Genomic DNA, 20,693 nt, shown 5'->3' with positions numbered 1-20,693 from the left:
ACTTTCTTAGAGTTCTTTGTTCTTGTTTGCCCCCTGCCTGGTTTAATTGTATTTTTAGTATGTATGCAGTGATCATCTAACCCAGTAAAGTTATCATTAAACACGGCCATACTATCCCCAAGCTGATCTACTTTAAATACTAGCTTGAAACCCTCCACCATCCTTTGTGTGCCCAAGGAGATTAAATATCCTAAAGAACTGAGGATGACCCAGTTGTCGATGAAGTGAAACTTCTTTTTACCAAATCCCTGAAGCCATATGTTGAATCCAATGATTCTCTCCAGTGATCTGGCCATGACTGGTAATAGCCTTGAGACTACTACCCTTGCACCCTTGTTCTGGAGGTCAGCTGTAAGGTCTCTGCATGAATCCTGCAGAACACATGGATTTTTAAATATTATGTTATTAATACCAATATATAGACCTTGTATTTAATTAATACACTATGTTAGCATAGTCAGAGGGTATCCGTGTGATCATCAGAGGCTAATGTGGCTGAATGGGGAAAGGTTTGGCTGAGTTCTTTTACTTGTAGTGGCTCGCCGTAACTGCTCTTTACCCTTTCCATTGCACTAGTACTACATCTGCCAAATGTAATTTCTTTATTAAACCATATTTTTTTTAAACTCAGTTAAGTCATGTTAGGACAACAGTGAAATGTAACTGATCAGAATCCTCATAGTTGCACATGAATCTGAGTTTTAAAGTAATAAATATGAAGAATTACAATACAGGAATGAATTGAAGATATGAACTGAAGTAGCTATCTAGTGTTGTCTTGACAGGTTTATGATGAGTGAAGGGGGTTATTTTGTTGGACAATTTTCTGTGGTATATTTAATAGATACTAGGTGTTCATTTGCCTGCCATGTAAAAATCGGCAGTGTTATCTTGCAATCTAATTTCTATATTCTAAATGGCTGGACAGAGTCTGATCAAAACTGTATACTAACATTTTTATGTCATTGTATATTTAAAAAAATAATTAAATCAAACTTTGTTCTTCACTAATCTATGTTAGTTCTTCAGGAATTCAAGAAGCCCAAATGTGAATTTTTAGAAAACCAGATTTGAATGGTAGCAACAGCTGGATCACACGATTACCGAATTGGACCAGTATTTATTTATTTTCACATATACAGTGAAACCTGTACAAATGGACACTCCCAAAAAATGAACATTTATTGACAGTCCCAAATAACTAACATTGTGACATCAACTTATTTAAATGAGCATTTAACCTGAATACAGTTTCAAGCTGTACCTTGAAACCACAGACACTCGCAAATTACGAACTACGGACAGCCTTCAATGCACCAAATCCGTTTACAACTTAAAACACTGGACATGCAGGTCAGCGTGAGGCGGCAGCAGGTAAAAGAAACGGCTTTTGTGGAATGGGGAGCTCTTTACCCAGCATCCATAGCGGTAGAGAAACTGCTCTATCTCTGGATTGAGCGGTTTCTCTGCCGCTATAGATGCTGGGTAAAGAACTCCCCACTCGACAAAAGCCAGGAACTGCACTGGACAACACTGCATCTCATGCTACAAGTACGCCAGGTTAACAACCTCCTACCCACTGTATTCAGGTTAAATGCTCATTTAAATAAGTTGATGACACACTGATGAGGAACTTGTAAAAGTATTTCAATCTCTAGGGCAGACACTGTAGTTTCTATTTAACAGTTACTATTATTTATATAGGAGGAAATAAAAATAGTATTTTTAAAGAAGGAAGCGTCAATAGTTTTAAAAGTGTTCCTTTCCTAAAATAATTAAAGCGTCAGACCTGAGTAATGCAGTTACTCCTCCAGTTATGCGATATCAGGTGATTTTGGGCCCTGCTGCACCTAAATTTTTAGGTGTAAATCTATGTCAGTGGATTACTGGCGTAAATGCAGGAAACTCGCACGAGCTGGTCTTTTACATGGGGCAGAGCTAAATGAGTGGCAGAAGGTTTTGTGAACGTACTCAGAAGCAGCGCAAACAATTGAGGAAATTTGCATGTAGTGATGTTTCGATGCGCAACTCCACTCTTGAATCGTAGTTACGCCAAAAAGCCAATTCTAGGATAGGGGTTTACAGTATTGCAACACAATTAGGGCTGTCACAAAACTGCAGGCTTTGGAGATATACCAGCAACTGCAGACCAAAAATGTAGTAATTGAATATTTACAATCATTATGCACTTCAAAATCCAGTAATTTTGTATATTTCCTATTGTCGCAGTACTGCTTTCCAGGTAAAGACAAATAGGAATTATTTCTTACTGAAATCTGTTATTTTTTTCGGCAGCCATGGCCTGAGGATGCACTGGAACGAGTTGCTAACTCCTTTCTAGAAACCTTGGATCTGACAGAATTTGAACGTGCAGAGGTTGTTCCTATTTGTAAATTCTTCCACACATCTGTTATTGAACTGTCAAAGAAGTGAGTCTACATTATTAGAAGACATTTTTGATATTCTAATTACTTGTAATCTGTTAACAAAATTCTACGTACCTTTTCAAGCTTCTTATTTAAGATTAAAAAACAAATACACAATGAACTTGTTAAAGTAGAAAGCTTTAGGTTTTCAGAAAAAATGGAATAAATTTTAACTGGCCAAGTGGAAATGGGGCAGTAACATCCCATAAATTGCAGAGAGAAACTTACCTCCCCATTCCTGCTCCCGATCCAACTGATGCCATTTTTTTCATGAAGGCATCCCAGACACCTAGGTTGAGTGGATGGCGCGGATCTAACGTGCTGTCATCATGATGGATTGCAACATGTGCCAATCGAATTGAGTCATTTTCACTCCCATGACGCTCCAGCTCATCACTCCCACTGATCTGTGGGACAGCAGATTGTAGGAGATCTGAGACCTGGTTGAAGCCCCTATCCATATAGTCCACCAGCCTTTTTAACCCGGTAGAGAGCATCAATGGCACCAGTTTGAGCTTCAATCAAAGTTGCAAGAGCTGATGACAAAGACGCCGAGGGCTAGCTGCAGCATCCATGGAGGTGACCACACACTCCATGGTAGACTGAAGAGTAGTAATGCCACTGGCCAGAATGCCACACAAACTGGAATTGGACTCCTCCATGCTCTTAGACATGCTGTGGTAGCTCCCAGGTAGGCTGTCCAATACCTCCAATATTTGATATCAAGCCATTTCCTTTTGTAGGCTGGGAACTCTATCCTTCACAGCAGAGCTAGGACCCAAGCTTGACCTCCGGTGAGCCGTCTCCTGAGCTAACCTTTCTACTAGCCCCTGCTCCTGCTCACTTGTGCTCTGTGAATCACCTTGTGCATCCCCCTCTAGCTCATTATCTATCCCAACTGGGGTGCTAAATTCTGTGCTGGTGTTTGGGAGGGATGAAGCAAGTGACAATCCTTCAATGGATGAAGTTGCCCCCTCTGAGTCTTCTCTTGAAGCGTCCGAGTGATGGGAAGAACCCAGAGAAAGGGGTGACATGACACCCCTCTTCAGCATATGCTTTCACCCTTTGAACTCTGCCACTTTCCCACTGGAATCGTGCTGGCTACCATTTTAACTGCTCACTGGAAACAGGCAGAAGCTTCATGAATTTATGCATATGGGGGTCCTATTACATCAATAATTGCTTTCCAGCCGGGTGCAGGCAGGTCAGCAGCTGTCAGGAAGGACAAAGAGGTTTTCCAAGGTAATAAAGAAAGCAAACCAAGCACTCAGGTTCATTTATGGAGGGATAGAATTGAAAAGCAGAGAAGTTATGTATAGAACTTTGGTTAGATCACACTTGCAGTACTGTGAGCAGTTCTGATCTCCATACTATAAAAAGCATATAGCGGCACTGGAGAAGGTGCAAAAAAGATTTACTTGGATAATACCAGAACTGAGAGGTTATACCTATCAGGAAAGATTGAGCAGGCTGAGGCTCTTTTCTCTAGAAAAAAGAAGACTGAGGGGTGACCTGGTAGAGGTCTTTAAGATTATGAAAGAGTTTGTGGGTAGACATAGAGAAGATGTTTCCACCCATGGGGAGACCAGAACTAGGGGCCATAAATATAAGATAGTCACTAACAAATCCAATAGGGAATTCAGGAGAAACTTCTTTACCCAGAGCATAGGTAGACTGTGGAACTTGCTACCACATGGAGTAGTTGAGGGGACTGGTAGAGATGCATTTAAGGGGAAGTTGCATAAACACACAAGCGAGAAAGGAATCAAAGGCTATGCTGATAGGGTTAGATGAAAGAGAGAGGGAAGAGGCTCGTGAGGAGCATAAACACCGGCATGGACCTTTTGGGCTGAATGGCCTGTTTCTGTGCTGTACATTTTATGAAATTCCATGTAAAAAGGTCTGCTGTTTGTTCAGGGCAAATTATTGCAAATCGCTTAAGCCACTCACTTCATTTCATAGGAAGGGCAGGCTTGCCAATCAAACCTGGCTTTTGTGTTGAGCATGCGAAAAAGGATTTAGTAAAACCCGAATCGTAACGTCAAATTTAATCCAACTCTGGAATACAGTTTTGTTCAGCTCCCTTGTGGAGACCATCTCACACCAATTTGGCTTGAGTATAACTCCGGTGTGGCCTGAAGTTTGGTTTAAAAGTTTACAAATTTGCTTTTATGTTCTGAGAAAGGACGCTTTCAAAGCATTAAAAATGTAGTGATTGGGAGCAGATCTCAATGGTCAGTGTGTGATTCACTGCCAGTATAACGGGGATCCTACGAACGGCGAATTACACTCTGCATGTCTCAGACTGCAGTTTGGAGATTTTCTAGAAGATCAAGATAATCTCCTTGCTTCGTCCTTGTTATGTCTGATGAGTTTTCTTTTAAGAATGTGATACCAATGGGAAGCCTCACAACATTTATTTGTTTTAGGTTTCTTCACGAGCTGAACCGCCACAATTACGTCACTCCCACATCCTACCTTGAGCTCATTGCTGCTTTCCGTCAGCTCTTAACACAGAAACGAGATACTGTGACAAAAGCTAAAAAGAGATACACAAATGGATTAGATAAGTTGGCTTTTGCTGAGTCACAGGTAGGCAAACACACAATAGATAAAATAATTATACATTCTTAAGTGCTTCATGGATGTCATTTGAATTTGAGATCAATCTGCACTTTTGTATCCTCTCTCTAAAATCTAACTATTATCTTAAAAATACAAATTTAAGCAAAGGTCACCCTGACACTGAGAGGTTTTTGTGAAGTCATCAGTGCAGCATAATACTGTGCATGATTAATTGGAAGTTTTAATAAAGCAATTAATTTGCAGTTTGGAAGCAAAATTAAAAGCCCAATCTATTTACAAGCCAAACAATATAGCCTATGTTATTGGCCTGTACTGCAGAATTTCATAATTGAAAACTCTCATTATAAACTTTTCCCTTTGGTCCAAGAGTGTTTCAGTAAGCGTGGTGTATTAGTAAATGTGCTTCTGTCACATTGTGAATACCACAGTCTGTTTATAACTGCCCACAATTGTGTGTGCTCATTCAGAATATACACTAAAAGAGATGCATACTCAAAGTATACTGTTGCGTGGAAATGAATTTATTTTGGTATATTCAGTTTTATATCAGCTAAAATAGGAATGTTTAGGACTGCCTAAAATACCTTCTATAAAATGCGTCTGCTAGCTAGTCAGCCAATATCTTTGTACTGTCTCAGTTCAACTTCACGATAAACCCTTCCCTGAACTATTTCTACCAGAAATCTTTTCAAATTTATTCATTTCAAAAGGTGCCTGATGTTCAAAAGTGATTAAAATATTAACATCTGTATTGATGAGAACATAGAATCTTACAGCACAGAAGGAGGCCATTCGGCTCATCGTGCCTGTGCCGGTTCTTTGAAAGAGCTGTCCAATTTAGTCCTATACCCCAGCTTTTCCCCCATAACCCTGCAAATTAGTCCTCTTCAAGTACATGTCCAATTGCCTTTTGAAAGTCCCTGTGGAATCTGCTTCCACCATGCTTTCGGGTAGTGCGTTCCAGATCTTAACAACCCTCTGTGTGAAAACATTTCTCCTCGTTTACCCTCTAGTTCTTTTGCCAATTATTTTAAATCTATGACCTCTGGTTACCAACCCACATGCCAGAGGAGACATTTTCTCCCTACTTGCTCTATCAAAACCCCTCAGAATTTTGAATACCTCTATTAGGTCTCCCTTTAACCTCACTGCTCTAAGGAGAACATGATGTGGAGATGCCGGTGATGGACTGGGGTGGACAAATGTAAGGAATCTTACAACACCAGGTTATAGTCCAACAGTTTTATTTGAAAATCACAAGCTTTCGGAGGCTTTCTCCTTCGTCAGGTGAGTGTGACACTCACCTGACGAAGGAGAAAGCCTCCGAAAGCTTGTGATTTTCAAATAAAACTGTTGGACTATAACCTGGTGTTGTAAGATTCCTTACTAAGGAGAACAGTCCCAGCTTCTCCAATTTCTCCACATAACTGAAGTCCCTCATCCCTGGTATCATCCTGGTAAACCTCCTCTGTACCCTCTTCAAGGACTTGACATCCTTCCTAAAATGTGGTGCCCAGAATTATACACAATACTCCAGCTGAGGCCTAAGCAATGATTTGTAAAGGTTTAGCATAACTTCCCTGTTTTTGTATTCAATTCCTCTATTTACAAAGCCAAGTATCCCATAAACTTCCTTAACCGCCTTACCAACTTGCTCAGCCACCTTCAAAGACTTGTAAATATGTACCCCCCAAGTCCCACCCCCTCAAAAAATTACCATTTAATAGCAGATTATACTGCCTCTCCATGTTGTTCCTCCCAAAGTGCATCACTTCACACTCATCCACATTAAATTTCATCTGCCATCTGTCTGCCCATTTCACCAGCTTATCTAAGTGCTCCTAAAGATTGCTACGATCCTCCTCACTATTTACTACATTGCCAAGTTTTATATCATCCGCAAATTTTGAAATTGTACTTCCTATACCCAAGTCCAGGTCATTCATATATAACAAGAAAAGAAATGGACCTAATACCGATCCCTGGGGGACCCCACTGTATACTTCTCTCCAGTCAGATAAACATCCGTTCACCACTACTCTCTGCTTCCTATCCCTTAGCCAATTATATACCCAAGCTACCACCGCCCCTTTAATCCCATGTCCTTCTATTTTCCGAATAAGTTTATTATGTGGTACTTGATCAGATGCCTTTTGAAAGTTCATATATACAACATCTACTGCACTACCTTCATCAAAGAAGTAACATCACAGAGCTACTCTCGCCCTTCCTTTCCTAAAAGCATGATGACCCATGATGTGGTGCAGTTCCAAAAGACACAAGCAGCCTTCCGGTATCTCACCTAAATGTTATTCCTTATGTATGAGCTTAGATATTGAGCACTGGTAGGTTTTCCAGTCGCAGGCAATCTCACAGCTGACCTTGGCCATATGTGCAGACTTTCCAACAGATGTCACTGGAAAGCAATCAGGAGTGGAAGCCCTGGATGGCTGTTTTTTCCTCTCCGTAACCCAGAAGCCATTGTGTCGCCCACTGCCAGCCTGACTGAGATCGGTTAACTCAGCATAGAGCAGAAACTGAATCTGGTAGTTTCCTGGTTTGCCTTGCACGATACCAAAAATGTGGTGCATTAATCACTGAGCCATCAGAGGTATCTGGAGAATAAAATATTTAATACCTTTACTATTACATACATAAGAGACTTTTACTTTCTTCGAGATAAATACAGGGAAAATTTGCTTTTAATAAAATGAAACCCAAGTGCGTATATACTTATGGTTGCGTATTTAAGTTAAAATGACTATTTGATGCTGCACTACTGTAGGTAGGTGAGATGAAGAAAGAACTGATGGATCTACAGCCAAAACTGGAACTGGCCAAAATCGAAAATGCTCATATGATGCAGGTAAGTCCAAAAAGAAAATCAGTTCTCAACACATCAGGGGCTGGATTTTCCTCTGAATTACCACCTGTTTTAGGATGGCTGTATGGCTGTAAATGTAGGAAATTGGGGGTGGAAATATGTACTGCCTCAAAACTATGGGTCTAACATTGCACCAGAATTTTCCTGCCAAAAAATGGAAAATCCCCCTTTTAACGATCTGCTGGGAACCCATGTTTAAATGGGATCAAGAGGGTGTGGCTAACCCCATCGACCCATTTCCTTGAATCTGTCCTTAATTTAAATCACCACCATATAAACGGCTGAAAGAATGCCAGTAAAATATCTTTCAGATAGATGCTGCTTGGAGGAGGACTTTTTGTTAGTATGCTACTGAAGGTTGGTATTACTTTGCCTGCTTAGCAATCTATTTAGAGGGTCTATCAGGACTTTTGTTGTTAAGTCAGCTCATTAGAATATAAAGCTTTGGACTAAGGAATGGATTTCCCAATGGGAATCCCTCCATTCCTTCATTATGAAGAAAAGGATGAGAAGATGGAAAAGGCTAGATTGGAGGCACTGAGTGCGAGGCTGCACAGAACATATTTGTTTCCTACTCATACAAACCTACTTAACAAGGTTTACAGACCAAGGAGATCTTACTTCGACTTCTCTGCATGTCACTATCTCAGATGGTTTTGCTTTTTCCTGGAGGCTACTGGGGTCATTTGCAGCTGCTGGCTGAAGACTACGAGGAGAATAACATTATCTGTACCAGCCAAGGTCACCACTGCTTTGAATTTCTTTGGCAGTGCATCTTTCCAAGCAGCATCTGGAGACCTTTGCCACATTCGATAGTGAGCCACATTTGTCAATCAGTTTGCCATTGTATCAAGGTGACTTATTCTCCCTTCATTTCCTTCCCAATGGAACCAGAAAAACTGAGAGAAAGAGAGAGAGAGAGAGCTATCCAGTTTTACAGACTGGCAGGGTTCCCACAGGCGCAAGGAACAATTGATGGAACACCTATGGCACTCGAAGCCCCATATGACAACCTCTTCAATTTCATGAACAGGAAAAGCTTTCAGTCCATTAATGTCGAGCTTGCATGCAATGCCAATCACCTTATCCAATCTGCTACTCAGAAAGTTGCCATGACACTTCTTTCATCATGTGACAATCCACTGTACTAATCCTTATAATGCTGAGCCATGTATCCAGATAGTTGATTGATGATCAGGGCTATTCCCTCCGGTTGTGACTTATGGGGCCAATAAGGTTGCGTAGATAATGGGGAACAACAAATATAATAAGACCTACGTAATTACGTATGTGTTTAAAGCAGATTATAGGCATTCAAAAATCTCATTTTAGGAACGTGGGTAAATAAGGTGGAGCCCTACAATAGAACCTCTAGAATTATTGTAGTATGTTGTGTACCACGCAACATCGCAATGAAGAAAAGCTTGCTGCTTTAGGAACTGAAGGCAATGATGATGAAGGAGGGAAAAGATCTCCCCCTCGCCACCCCACAACATGAAGAAGGTGCACAGGAAGGAGAGAATGTGGATCAAGACAGGTAGCAGATAGAGAAAGGAAGATACAATTTATAGCCCAGTTTTTTCAATGAAAGTTGACACTCCAAATAAAATCACTTCACCCCTGCCTGTTCTCCCCCTTCACAAAGTCCTTCACTGTCAAAGACTTTAGTCTATTTCCCTCATAAGATAGAAGTCTATCTTTTCCCTGCTATCATCTGGGTCCCAAAAGTTAACAAGCATACACAGAAATAAACTCTAAACTTTATGTGCCAAACAGGGTTCATTTTGCAAGGAAACGTTTCTCAAAAGGTGCCAACAAAAACATTCACTAGTTATAACTAAATCTAATAACCATATCTCCCCTTTGAGCCAGCTAACTTATTTACTATTGCTCCTAATAGACTACTCCTATGAGGTGTTCCCTGAATGAGATGAAGGTTGAGCGGTGGGTGACTGGGAAGGTTCCCTCTAGAGACCTGAGGTGATTCTCATTTCAATGAAGCTGTTGTCCCAGAGGGAAGCCATCAATGTCCTTCAAAGCTCTTCCTGGATACTGCAGAAAGTTCCCAGACTATCACTGTCTCCAGGGTTTTCTGCATTTCATGGGAAACTTCCTGCAATGTTTATATAGATATGGATACTGGAGTTCTCTTACTTATCCACCATCTCAACTGTCTGCATGGAAACTGTCTTCACTGCCTTAGAGAGATTTATGCTCCCTAACCATAGCTATTTTGAAGAATTACCCCTGAGATGAGTGTGATGGAATACTCTCCACTTGCCTGGATGAGTGCAGCTCCAACAACACTCAAAAAGCTCGACTCCATCCAGGACAAAGCAGCCTGCTTGATTAGCACCCCATCCACCACCTTAAACACTCACTGCCTCCACCACCGGCGCACCGTGGCTGCAGTGTGTACTATCTACAAGATGCACTGCAGCAACTCACTAAGGCTTCTTCGACAGCACCTCCCAAGCCCTCAACCTCTCCCACAGAGAAGGATAAGGGCAGCAGGCGCATGGGAACAACACCACCTGCACATTCCCCTCCAAGTCACATACCATCCTGACATGGAAAAATATCGCCCTTCCTTCATCGTCGCTGGGTCAAAATCCTGGAACTCCCTACCTAACAGCACTGTGGGAGAGCCTTCACCACACGAACTGCAGCAGTTCAAGAAGGTGGCTCACCACCACCACCTCAAGGGCAATTAGGGATGGGCAATAAATGCTGGCCTTGCCAGCGATGCCCACATCCCATAAATGAATTAAAAAAAATATGGGTCCCTCGGCTCTTCAGCTGAAGTAATTATTCCCTCCGTGGAGGAATAGCACTCAGCCCCTCTTGCACACCCAGATATTCATGCTCAGTAGTGCCCAGTGCCTCACCCAATGAAAATTCTTTAAACTCACTAAAAATATCTCTCCCGAGTAGGTGTTTTTGCATTGGTGCCATGATGGAGTTAATGCTGACGTGGCAGCCCCGGAGGCTCTGAATGTGCCAGCAGATTCTGATCTGGAAATGCCTGGATGTCATCGGAGTGGCTGGCCTCTTCCTCCAAAGCACTCCCTATGATGTGAAACACACAAGAGCTTGTTGATCTGCATAAACGGTGATACTCCCCCTTGAAGAAATAGCAGCAAGGCGTAAGGGCATTTGCAGTACTTTGAGAAAGCATATAAGGCCCATGCTCCCTATGATGAGCAATTCCCAACTTTTACCAACCTTCTCTTGCCAGCTCACCTCAAACCTCACCATATTTCACAGCATCTCCTGTCTGTTTGCCTATGATTTCCGGTGCTCCCTGTTAATGCAGGCTGGAGGTTTTCAGTGATGGTGCTCCTTCCCCAGTTGCTGGTTATGGGCCAGCTTTTTCTTTGGAAGGAGAGAAGACAATGTTAAAAGCATCTGAGTGGTATGAACACTTCTCCCATATGAGTGCATGTATCCAATGATCACAAGAGATGTAAGTGCATTGTATCTTTAAACAAAGTGTCCTTTTTTAAAAATTCGTTCATGGGATGTGGGCAAGGCCAGCATTTATTGCCCATCCCTAATTGCCTTTGAGAAGGTGGTGGTGAGCCACTTTCTTGAACCGCTGCAGTCCGTGAGGTAAAGGTTCGCCCACTGTGCTGTTAGGGAGTTCCAGGTTTTGGACCCAGTGACGATGATGGAACGGCAATATATTTCCAAGTCAGGATGGTGTGTGACTTGGAGGGGAACGTGCAGGTGGTGTTGTTCCCATGTGCCTGCTGCCCTTGTCCTTCTAGGTGGTAGAGGTTGTGGGTTTGGGAGGTGCTGTCAAAGAAGCCTTGGCGAGTTGCTGCAGTGCATCCTGTGGATGGTACACATTGCAGCCACTGTGCACCAGTGGTGGAGGGAGTGAATGTTTAGGGTGGTTGATGGGGTGCCAATCAAGCGGGCTGCTTTGACCTGGATGGTGTCGAGCTTCTTGAGTGTTGCTGGAGCTGCACTCATCCAGGCAAGTGGAGAGTATTTCATCACACTCCTGACTTGTGCCTTGTGCCTTGTAGATGGTGGAAAGGCTTTGGGGAGTCAGGAGGTGAGTCACTCACCGCAGAATACCCAGGCTCTGACCTGCTCTTGTAGCCACAGTATTTATGTGGCTGGTCCGGTTAAGTTTCTGGTCAATGGTGACGCCCAGGCTGTTGATGGTGGGGGATTCAGCGATGGTAATGCCATTGAATGTCAAGGGGAAGTGGTTAGATTTTCTCATGTTGGAGATGGTCATTGCCTGGCAGTTGTCTGGTGCGAATGTTACTTGCCACTTATCAGCTCAAGCCTGGATGTTGTCCAGGTCTTGCTGCATGCGGGCACGGACTGCTTCATTATCTGTGGGGTTGCGAATGGAACTGAACACTGTGCAATCATCAGTGAACATCCCCATTTCTGACCTTATGATGGAGGGAAGGTAATTGATGAAGCAGCTGAAGGTGGTTGGGCCTAGGACACTGCCCTGAGGAACTCCTGCAGCAATGTCCTGGGGCTGAGATGATTGGCCTCCAACAACCACTACCATCTTCCTTTGTGCTAGGTATGACTCCAGCCACTGGAGAGTTTTCCCCCTGATTCCCATTGACTTCAATTTTACTAGGGCTCCTTGGTGCCACACTCGGTCAAATGCTGCCTTGATGTCAAGGGCAGTTACTCTTACCTCACCTCTGGAATTCAGCTCTTTTGTCCATGTTTGGACCAAGGCTGTAATGAGGTCTGGAGCCGACTGGTCTTGGCAGAACCCAAACTGAACATCGGTGAGCAGGTTATTGGTGAGTAAGTGCGACTTGATAGCACTGTCGACGACACCTTCCATCACTTTGCTGATGATTGAGAGTAGACTAATGGGGTGGTATTTGGCCGGATTGGATTTGTCCTGCTTTTTGTGGACAGGACATACCTGGGCAATTTTCCACATTGTCGGGTAGATGCCAGTGTTGTAGCTGTACTGGAACAGTTTGGCTAGAGGCGCAGCTAGTTCTGGAGCACAAGTCTTCAGCACTACAGCTGGGATGTTGTCGGGGCTCATATCCTTTGTTGTATCTGGTGCATTCAGCCGTTTCTTGGTATCACGTGGAGTGAATTGAATTGGCTGAAGACTGGCTTCTGTGATGGTGGGGATATCGGGAGGAGGTCAAGATGGATCATCTACCCTTTTGGCTGAAGATGGTTGCAAACGCTTCAGCCTTCTCTAGGCAGTGTCTTTTGCACTCACCTGCTGGACTCTGCCATCATTGAGGATGGGGATGTTTACAGAGCCTCCTCTTCCCGTTAGTTGTTTAACTGTCCACCACCATTCACAACTGGATGTGGCAGGACTGCAGAGCTTTGATCTGATCCGTTGGTTGTGGAATCACTTAGCTCTGTCTATAGCATGTTGCTTCTGCTGTTTAGCATGCATGTAGTCCTGTGTTGTAGCTTCACCAGGTTGGCACCTCATGTTTAGGTACGCCTGGTGCTGTTCCTGGCATGCTCTTCTACACTCCTCATTGAACCAGGGTTGATCCCCTGGCTTGTTGGTAATGGTGGAGTGAGGAATATGCCGGGCCATGAGGTTACAGATTGTGCTGGAATACAAATCTGGTGCTGCTGATAGCCCACAGCGCCTCATGGATGTCCAGTTTTGAGCTGCTAGATCTGTTCTGAATCTATCTCATTTAGCACAGTGGTAGTGCCACAGTTGGATGGTGTCCTCAGTGTGAAGACGGGACTTCGTCTCCACGAGGACTGTGTGGTGATCAATCTTACCAATACTGTCATGGACAGATGCATCTGTGACAGGTAGATTGGTGAGGACGAGGTCATGTTGGTTTTTCCCTCATGTTGGTTCGCTCACCACCTGCTGCAGGCCCAGTCTGACAGCTATGTCCTTCAGGACTCGGCCAGCTCGGTCAGTCGTGGTGCTACCGAGCCACTCTTGGTGATGGACATTGAAGTCCCCCACCCAGAGAACATTTTGTGCCCTTGCTACCCTCAGTGTTTCCTCCAAGTGGTGCTCAACATGGAGGAGGATTGATTCATCAGCCGAGGGAGGGCGGTAGGTGGTAATCAGCAGGAGGTTTCCTTGCCCATGTTTGACCTGATGCCATGAGATTTCATGGGGTCCAGAGTCGATGTTGAGGACTCCCAGTGCCACTCCCTCCTGACTGTATATCACTGTACTGCCACCTCTGGTGGGTCTGTCCTGCCGGTGGGACAGGACATACCCAGGGATGGTGATGGAAGAGTCTGGGACATTGGCTGAAAGGTATGATTCTGTGAGTATGGCTGTCAGGCTGTTGCTTGACCAGTCTGTGGGACAGCTGTCCCAATTTTAGCACAAGTCCCCAGATGTTAGTGAGGAGAACTTTGCAGGGTCGACTGTGCTTGGTTTGCCTTTGTCGTGCCCGGTGCCTCGTGGTCCGTCCGGTTTTATTCTTATTATGACTTTTCGTAGTGAGATTGTACATCTGAGTGGTTTGTTAGGCCATTTCAGAGGGCGATTAAGAATCAACCACCTTGCTGTGGGTCTGGAGTCACATATAGGCCAGACTGGGTAACAATGGCAGGTTTCCTTCCCTAAAGGACATTGCTAAAAGTGCCCTTGTGGCAGTACCTCTTTGCATAAGTGAGTTTCCCTGACACCCAGATGCTGATCGAGAAAGAGTATGAGGGGGAAAGAGGTGAGTGAAGACTCTATCAGTGGTGGAGGATGTGGATTTGCAACTGTGCCTTTACTTACCTTGGCCACCCTTGTAAGGCCATTGAACCTCTTTCTGCACTGTGTGATAGTTGTTGGGGTGATGGAGGTTGCACTGACTGCCTCTGTCACGTTCCTCCAAGCAGCCTGAACTACCCTCTCATGGGGCTTCCTGCCCTCGGTGCCCAACTTCTGACCCTGACTTCAGGCAGCAACACTTCGACAGAAACTTCAAAGAACCTTGGAGCCATTCCTGCTGCTGGTTCCTTATCCCCTCAAAGCACTCTATTTCCCTTCCTGCCAGCACTAGTAAGTCAATGAGGAATGGTGTTATCACTCTAAACCTGCCCTATGTTGGCCATGAGGTCCTGTGAGGTAAAACCAGCAGGTTAGAAGCAGAGTCATATGAATGGCTGGTAATCCTGCTCCACCACAAACCCATCAATTCAGTCCCAAGTGTCCAAGACATATACTTAGAACAGAAGACAGGGAAACAGGATAATCCAAGCCAAAGCAATTCTCTGAATCCATTGGATTGTTTAATCTTGATAATTGAATCTCTCTGCAAGCAATAGGTTGTATAATTATAGTGTTCAAAACCACAAGTAATAAAATGTATTTTAATTTTTTTGCCTATTCATGGCTTTTAATAGTAATTTAGGAAACAAATGATTTCTTTGTGTTGAAATAACTGATTACTTAAATGGAGCATAGATTCTTTCTTAAGTGTTGATGTCCAAGGCAAAAGTTAGCAGAGTTTTGAGCAATTCTGGCAACCAGCACGATGTCTCTTTAGATTTTTAGAGGAAAAATTTGAACAATAATTTAATGCTGTAAAATCTCCTTTTGCTGATCTACCCAGATTTTTGTTTCACATTTTTATAATACAAGAACCTTTAAAAGAATGTTTTAGTAAGTAATTGTTAACATTTTACTCTGTTTGGCTTTAAATGTAGCTTATATCGGCCCAGAAAAAAACATTGAAAATTTGAAAACTGTTGGATGTTTTGTGCAAATGATAGAATGTTTCCTTATCGTTATTGGCAAATGGCAAGCTGTATTCGTGTTGTTTATTTCTAAAGGTTATAGAGGTGGAGTCTGCAGAGGTAGAGGCAAAGAGCAAAGTTGTAAAGATAGATGAAGAAGCAGCTACTGAGAAAGCAAATGAAGCCCAGGCTTTGAAGAATGAGTGTGAGAGTGAGCTCGCAGAGGCAATTCCGGCTCTGGAAGCTGCACTTTCTGCCTTGGATACTTTGAAGGCAAGTCTCAGAATCCACTTATTAAAAATTTTAGTCTTTCAGTATAATTTTCAAAAACATAATTTAGAATTCAATAGTCATTTTTTTTCAGAAAGTGATGAGTTTTATAGACTACTACTAAAGATGTACCTGTTTAGGAATTTAAAAGTTGTCAATTGTAAGTGGCAAAACAAGCTATACTTTTAAGAGTTGAAAGGTCTCAGAATAGGGATGAGCACCAACTCCCAGCTGAAAATGAGAAGTGATCCAAATTTGGCAAACGCTCTCAAGTGTGAAGGAGAATCTGATTTTTTTTGCCAAATTCAAACTTTTAAATTTTGGTGCAGCTGTTTCTTTAAGGAAATGGCGCAAATGATATTGTACCGTTTTGCTTCTGTACATGCCTTCTTTGCAGACTATCATTTCTAAATGTCGTCATTGCATTGTGTGGCTTTGGAGAACTAGAAGTTTGTGGTTAGGCAGTATTTTAAAAGAACAGCATACTTTAATTGGCATTGTGGTCAATAGGGTATTCCTAATACACGTCACAGGTCATATGACGCGCCATGTTGGAGTACAAGCGAGGCTATGTATGAGGCTGTAGCACAGGGAACTTCCTAATGTAACCATCGGCTCTTCCTTTAAATTCTAAAACTGTGATTGCAGCAGATTGAATTTGGATATTATGTATTTGTGAGTATTTTCCCTCTCTCGTCGGGCAGTGTCGTTCTGTCCTTAATATACGAAATTAATAAAAACCAGGGTAGCACTTGAATTATTTCCGTCCCTTTTTGTAACAAAGGTAATACTGAGACAGTGTCAAACTGCAGCAGTATCGAGTTTGGTATCTTTGAGATGAGGGCCCCTGTGTCCTTTCCACCACTGAAATCTCACTCTGTGGTCAAATTCACCAATTCAGAGTCAACCCATCAATGATCACGAGAAACACGGACTGACCGGAGAATGAGATCTGTCGGGAAAGAGTTTACTGTAATAAAGTTTAAACCAGAAGCATTTGATAAAAGATCGCAGTTGTTAGAAATATATTTTTAACATAAAAAGACAACAATGCAGGAAAATAGTTGACTTTGTCTCCTCAATTCTGCTCGAACAACGAGATGTATCGTGTCCTTAAGTGGTCCAGTAGTTCTGGACTGTACCAATGACAATGCACAGTGAGGGAATGAAAGCGGAATCTCTCAGATAATATTTCTCAAAAAAGTTTAATTTATTTACAGATCGTTGTCACAAAATATAAATTGTTACTTTTACAAAACATAGTTTAAATATAATTTAGTCCATTGGGCCATGATTTCTATAATCAAAGCAATGCGCCAGTTGTCTGGATTGTGTAAAATGTGTTAACAAGTGGCAGATTTTAATAGAAAGATATCAGGGGCTGAGTCTCAGACGGTGTGAGCTCTCATCTTGTTGCAGATTTCAAACTAGGCCTTTTAAAAACGAAAAGCAAAATACTGCAGATGCTGGAAATCTGAAACAAAAACAGAAAATGCTGGAAATACTCAGCAGGTCAGGCAACATCTGTGGTTCTTTAAAAAACGAAGACAGCGGCGCAGATTTGTGCTGAATGATAATAATAATGTTGAAAATGTTCCCAGTTGCTTTGAACTAAATCAAATGTCAATTAGAGAAACTTTTGTCAAAGAAACTGGAAATTAGGTTTCACCAAAGGCGATAATATTCTGTGATTCAGGATAGCGACATGTGAGTTACAGACTGAAGAAAAACCAAGCAACCAAAAATTTTAGAAAACATTCACATTGAACGTAAGGATATTTTTCCAAATTTAAAAACAGCCCTAACCGTTTTGCTGGTTAAAATCGCGGATATTAACTTGTTATGGCAAAAACCAGTTTCATCCATATTAGAAACTGTTCGGTTGAAGGTGAGAAGCTTTGATCACTGGTAATTACTGGAAACATGAATCAGTAAATAGGAATAAAGTCAGAACGAATACAAACTGGGATCAGGGAGGTGTGTAACATGTCAGGGTGTGAGGGGTATTCGGAAGTACAATACTGAGCAGCCTTGGCTCAACCTCAAAACACATTTATCGTTCGCAAAATAATTCAGAATTTACCACAAACCCGTCAACAATAAGTAAAAATCTGTGTGGGGGATTATGGCGGTGGAGTTCTGAAAGTTTAGCCAGTAAACTTTTAAGAAGGATAAGATTCTGAGTCGTATCTGCTGCACAGCGTCTGAGACGTTAAACAACATCAGCTGCAGTCAATCAGCTAAAAGGACATGAATCAATAAACGTCATTTTGAAACGAGAACCTGTCAAAGTTAGTGCAATTTAACATAAATCAAGGGAAACGCATTTAACACTCATAATCCAACATGGTTGCTAGAAGTTATCGAGTGTCATTAGGAACACCTTATAAAAACACTGATACTACATCTTTATCACCAACAATTTGACAAATGGAGTTGGGATCTTATTATCCCATCTGGGCCACTGTTTGGAATGTCAGCAGGCTGAAAGAATGGTTGTGTGTTCCTGTAAACCTGCTATTTTTCAAGCAGTGCATATAGAAAAATAAATGTAATTGGTCCCTTTATCTGACCTGGGAAAATGGACAAAATTTGGAACCTGCTTGGTTAGGATGAACTAGACCAACTATTTAACTACAACAACATCTTGCATTTATAAAGTGCCTTTAACATAGAAAAATGTTCCAAAGTGCTTCTCAGGGGGTGTAATCAATTAAATGGATGCCAAGCCAAAAAAGGAGATACTAGGAGGGGTGAAAGCCAAGCCTTGTTCAAAGAGGTCGATTTAGGGAGGAATTTCAGAGCATGGGCCTAGGCAGCTATGGCTATGGCTACCAATGGTGGGGAACGGGGTGGGGGGAATGCACTAGATGCCAGAGTCAGAGGAATGGATAGTTTGGGGTACATGTTGTCGGACTGGATCAGTTTACAGAGATAGGGAGGGGTGAGACCATAGAGGGATTTAAACGCGAGGATGAGAATTTTAAATTTGCAGCGTTGGGGGACCGGGAGCCAATGTAGGTCAGTGACGACAGGGGTGATGAGCGAACTGGACTTATTTCTTAAAACACAGTACCTTTTGGAACAGTTTAAGATAAATTGCACTTTTATTGAATTAAAACGTTATAATAAGCAAGGCAAATGTTTGCTTTAATTGAACACCGGTAACTATGCATAAACGTATCTATTCAATTTGCATTTTAGCCATCTGACATCACAATTGTTAAATCAATGAAGAACCCTCCGCAGGGGGTCAAACTAGTGATGGCTGCTATTTGTGTCATGAAACTCATCAAACCAGAAAAAATCAATGATCCTTCTGGAACAGGGGAAAAGGTAAAATCCAAAGCAGCAGCAAGCAAGGCATACAAGTTCATACTTCTGACAAAGTATGCAGTTTGTAAGCAGATTTCTCTTGTATTTTAGGCTATTCTGCACATATTTACATAAAACAAAGGACATACAATGGACCTCTGATTATCTGCCATAATGGAAATTTTGGGATTGCCCAGCAGCACGTCCTTCCATTGCTCGGCTACAGCTAGCAAAATGAGCTGTAACTGGAATGGCTGATCTGTTAGCTAATCTGCCAGCTCAAAGCTCCTCCAAACACATGCTGTGACTACAACTGCCAGATCCTAAAAAGTCTCCCTTATGGCAACACGCCTCCCCCGCGCCACTCCCCACTCACAGCAACAGAAGTGCTCACCTCCAGCTATTCTGTCAGCTGCCTCCACAGTGTTGATCACAATGGAGTTGCCAACTTTAAAACCAATAGGAGAGCCTGCTTCCTTTAACACAATCCTGTGCTTGTGAGCAGGGCATATGTTTTCGGTAACATCAGTTATCGACTAAAAATGTATCCCAACTTGCTGGACATTGCTGAATGTACTGCTACGGTCTTTCAGCATTATTTGCTTTTTAGGAGCAGTGTTGGATGTGACGTTTAATTGCATACAGAACTGATTCGATAAAGTGTCACTTTCAGAAGTTTAAGTCACGGACTAAATGCCATTTTATTCTGTTTAGGAGTAGGTAATCAGTTAGCACAGAAAACACGTAAAAGTAGTCCTTGGATTATTAAAATGCTTCCATTTGTCTTATTTTTAAGATTCTAGATTACTGGGGACCCAGTAAGAAGTTGCTGGGTGACATGAATTTCCTAAGAGATTTGAGGGAGTACGACAAGGATAATATTCCAGTAAGTTTTCGTTATATGTTTATTCATTAAATAACATTTGACTGATGTGCTGTGGGGGGGACATTGCTGAATGTCAAATGTTAGCTGTAAGATGTTTTTAATATTATGATTATTTCAGTATTTTTCATGTCTTCAATGTATCAATGAAGAAGCCTAGCACTGGATTTGTGATCCTTTCTGATATAATCCACTGTCTGCTGAGTTACAATTAGAGATCCCAATAGATCCTAATCAGAATTTTTTCACGTTTCTATTGTGTGCAACATAAACCTGTGTGTTCACTCCCTGGAAATTTAGAAATCCGTCAACTAATATAAGAAAAAGTTTGAAAGGTTGGCTGCAACTTAATGGTTGTATTAATAGTAGCTCTCTAAAATGAGAGCCTTGTGTTTTGCTTCTATTAATGCTGCCTCTCGAGGGATTAACTCCATTATTTTACAGCTATAGGCCTGGAAGTTGAATGGCGAAGCGCCAGTTTTTCAGGCACTAAACGGGCACCTGAGCCTCCATTATGGCGGCCGGGAAGGGTGTGCTTATTATATATGTCATATTGGTATAGGCAAAAAAAAAGGCGTCCAGGGCTCACGTCTGAAACAGGCGTTAGGCGCTTTGCATATGCACAGAAGGGGCCTGACACCTGTTTCAT

General features: G+C 42.3%; 1 protein-coding gene across 1 annotated transcript in view; it reads left to right on the top strand.

Annotated features, from left to right (window-relative positions):
• The window catches only part of dnah12 (dynein, axonemal, heavy chain 12), a 239,166-nt gene that overhangs the window by 152,690 nt on the left and 65,783 nt on the right, over positions 1 to 20,693 (top strand). The window contains exons 46-51 of the mRNA XM_067998764.1: positions 2,296 to 2,429; positions 4,856 to 5,018; positions 7,798 to 7,878; positions 15,673 to 15,849; positions 19,051 to 19,182; positions 19,958 to 20,047. Of these exons, the coding sequence (XP_067854865.1) occupies positions 2,296 to 2,429; positions 4,856 to 5,018; positions 7,798 to 7,878; positions 15,673 to 15,849; positions 19,051 to 19,182; positions 19,958 to 20,047 (777 nt within the window). The remainder of the gene's footprint in view (positions 1 to 2,295; positions 2,430 to 4,855; positions 5,019 to 7,797; positions 7,879 to 15,672; positions 15,850 to 19,050; positions 19,183 to 19,957; positions 20,048 to 20,693) is intronic.

The sequence above is a fragment of the Heptranchias perlo genome, chromosome 17 (assembly GCF_035084215.1).
Source record: "Heptranchias perlo isolate sHepPer1 chromosome 17, sHepPer1.hap1, whole genome shotgun sequence".
Classification (NCBI taxonomy): Eukaryota; Metazoa; Chordata; class Chondrichthyes; order Hexanchiformes; family Hexanchidae; genus Heptranchias; species Heptranchias perlo.
The sequence above is the reverse complement of the archived record's forward strand: the minus strand, read 5'-3'. Positions and strand labels throughout refer to the sequence as shown.